This window comes from Egretta garzetta, unplaced genomic scaffold, assembly GCF_000687185.1.
Source record: "Egretta garzetta isolate BGI_Z169 unplaced genomic scaffold, ASM68718v1 scaffold238, whole genome shotgun sequence".
NCBI classification, from domain to species: Eukaryota; Metazoa; Chordata; class Aves; order Pelecaniformes; family Ardeidae; genus Egretta; species Egretta garzetta.
The window spans coordinates 128,327-128,685 of NW_009260402.1; the positions used below are offsets into that span (position 1 = coordinate 128,327).

General features: G+C 57.4%; 1 protein-coding gene across 1 annotated transcript in view; it reads left to right on the top strand.

Moving 5' to 3' along the window:
* Positions 1 to 2: 2 nt before the first annotated feature.
* Positions 3 to 359, top strand: part of AAK1 (AP2 associated kinase 1) — a gene marked incomplete at its 5' end in the record, with an annotated part of 83,083 nt that continues 82,726 nt past the window's right edge. Inside the window, one exon of the mRNA XM_035898906.1 lies at positions 3 to 96. Within this exon, the coding sequence (XP_035754799.1) occupies positions 3 to 96 (94 nt within the window). The remainder of the gene's footprint in view (positions 97 to 359) is intronic.

The following is a 359-nucleotide window of genomic DNA, read 5'->3' on the forward strand; positions in this document are numbered from 1 at the left end:
GTGGGGGCGGCAGCGGTGGCCCGGGCAGCGGGTACATCGGCAGGGTGTTCAGCATCGGCCGCTACCAGGTGACGGTGGACGAGGTGCTGGCGGAAGGTAAGACCCCAGTGCCTTCTCGGAGCGCTCTGCCTTTGCTGCTTTTCCCTCCCCCTTTCCCTCACAAAGCTGGGAAGGGAGGCTTTGGCCTTTCCCGTGCACTCCGCCTCCCCCCCCATCCCTCGCTCCCCTAATATTTCATTGTCCTTGACAGACTTGCAATCCAGTGGCATCTGCAAGCTGACATTTCTGGTCTCCCCAAGTATAAACTCAGCGTGGGCTTGCTGGATTTGGTTTGGGTTTGGTTTTTTTTTTTTTTTTTC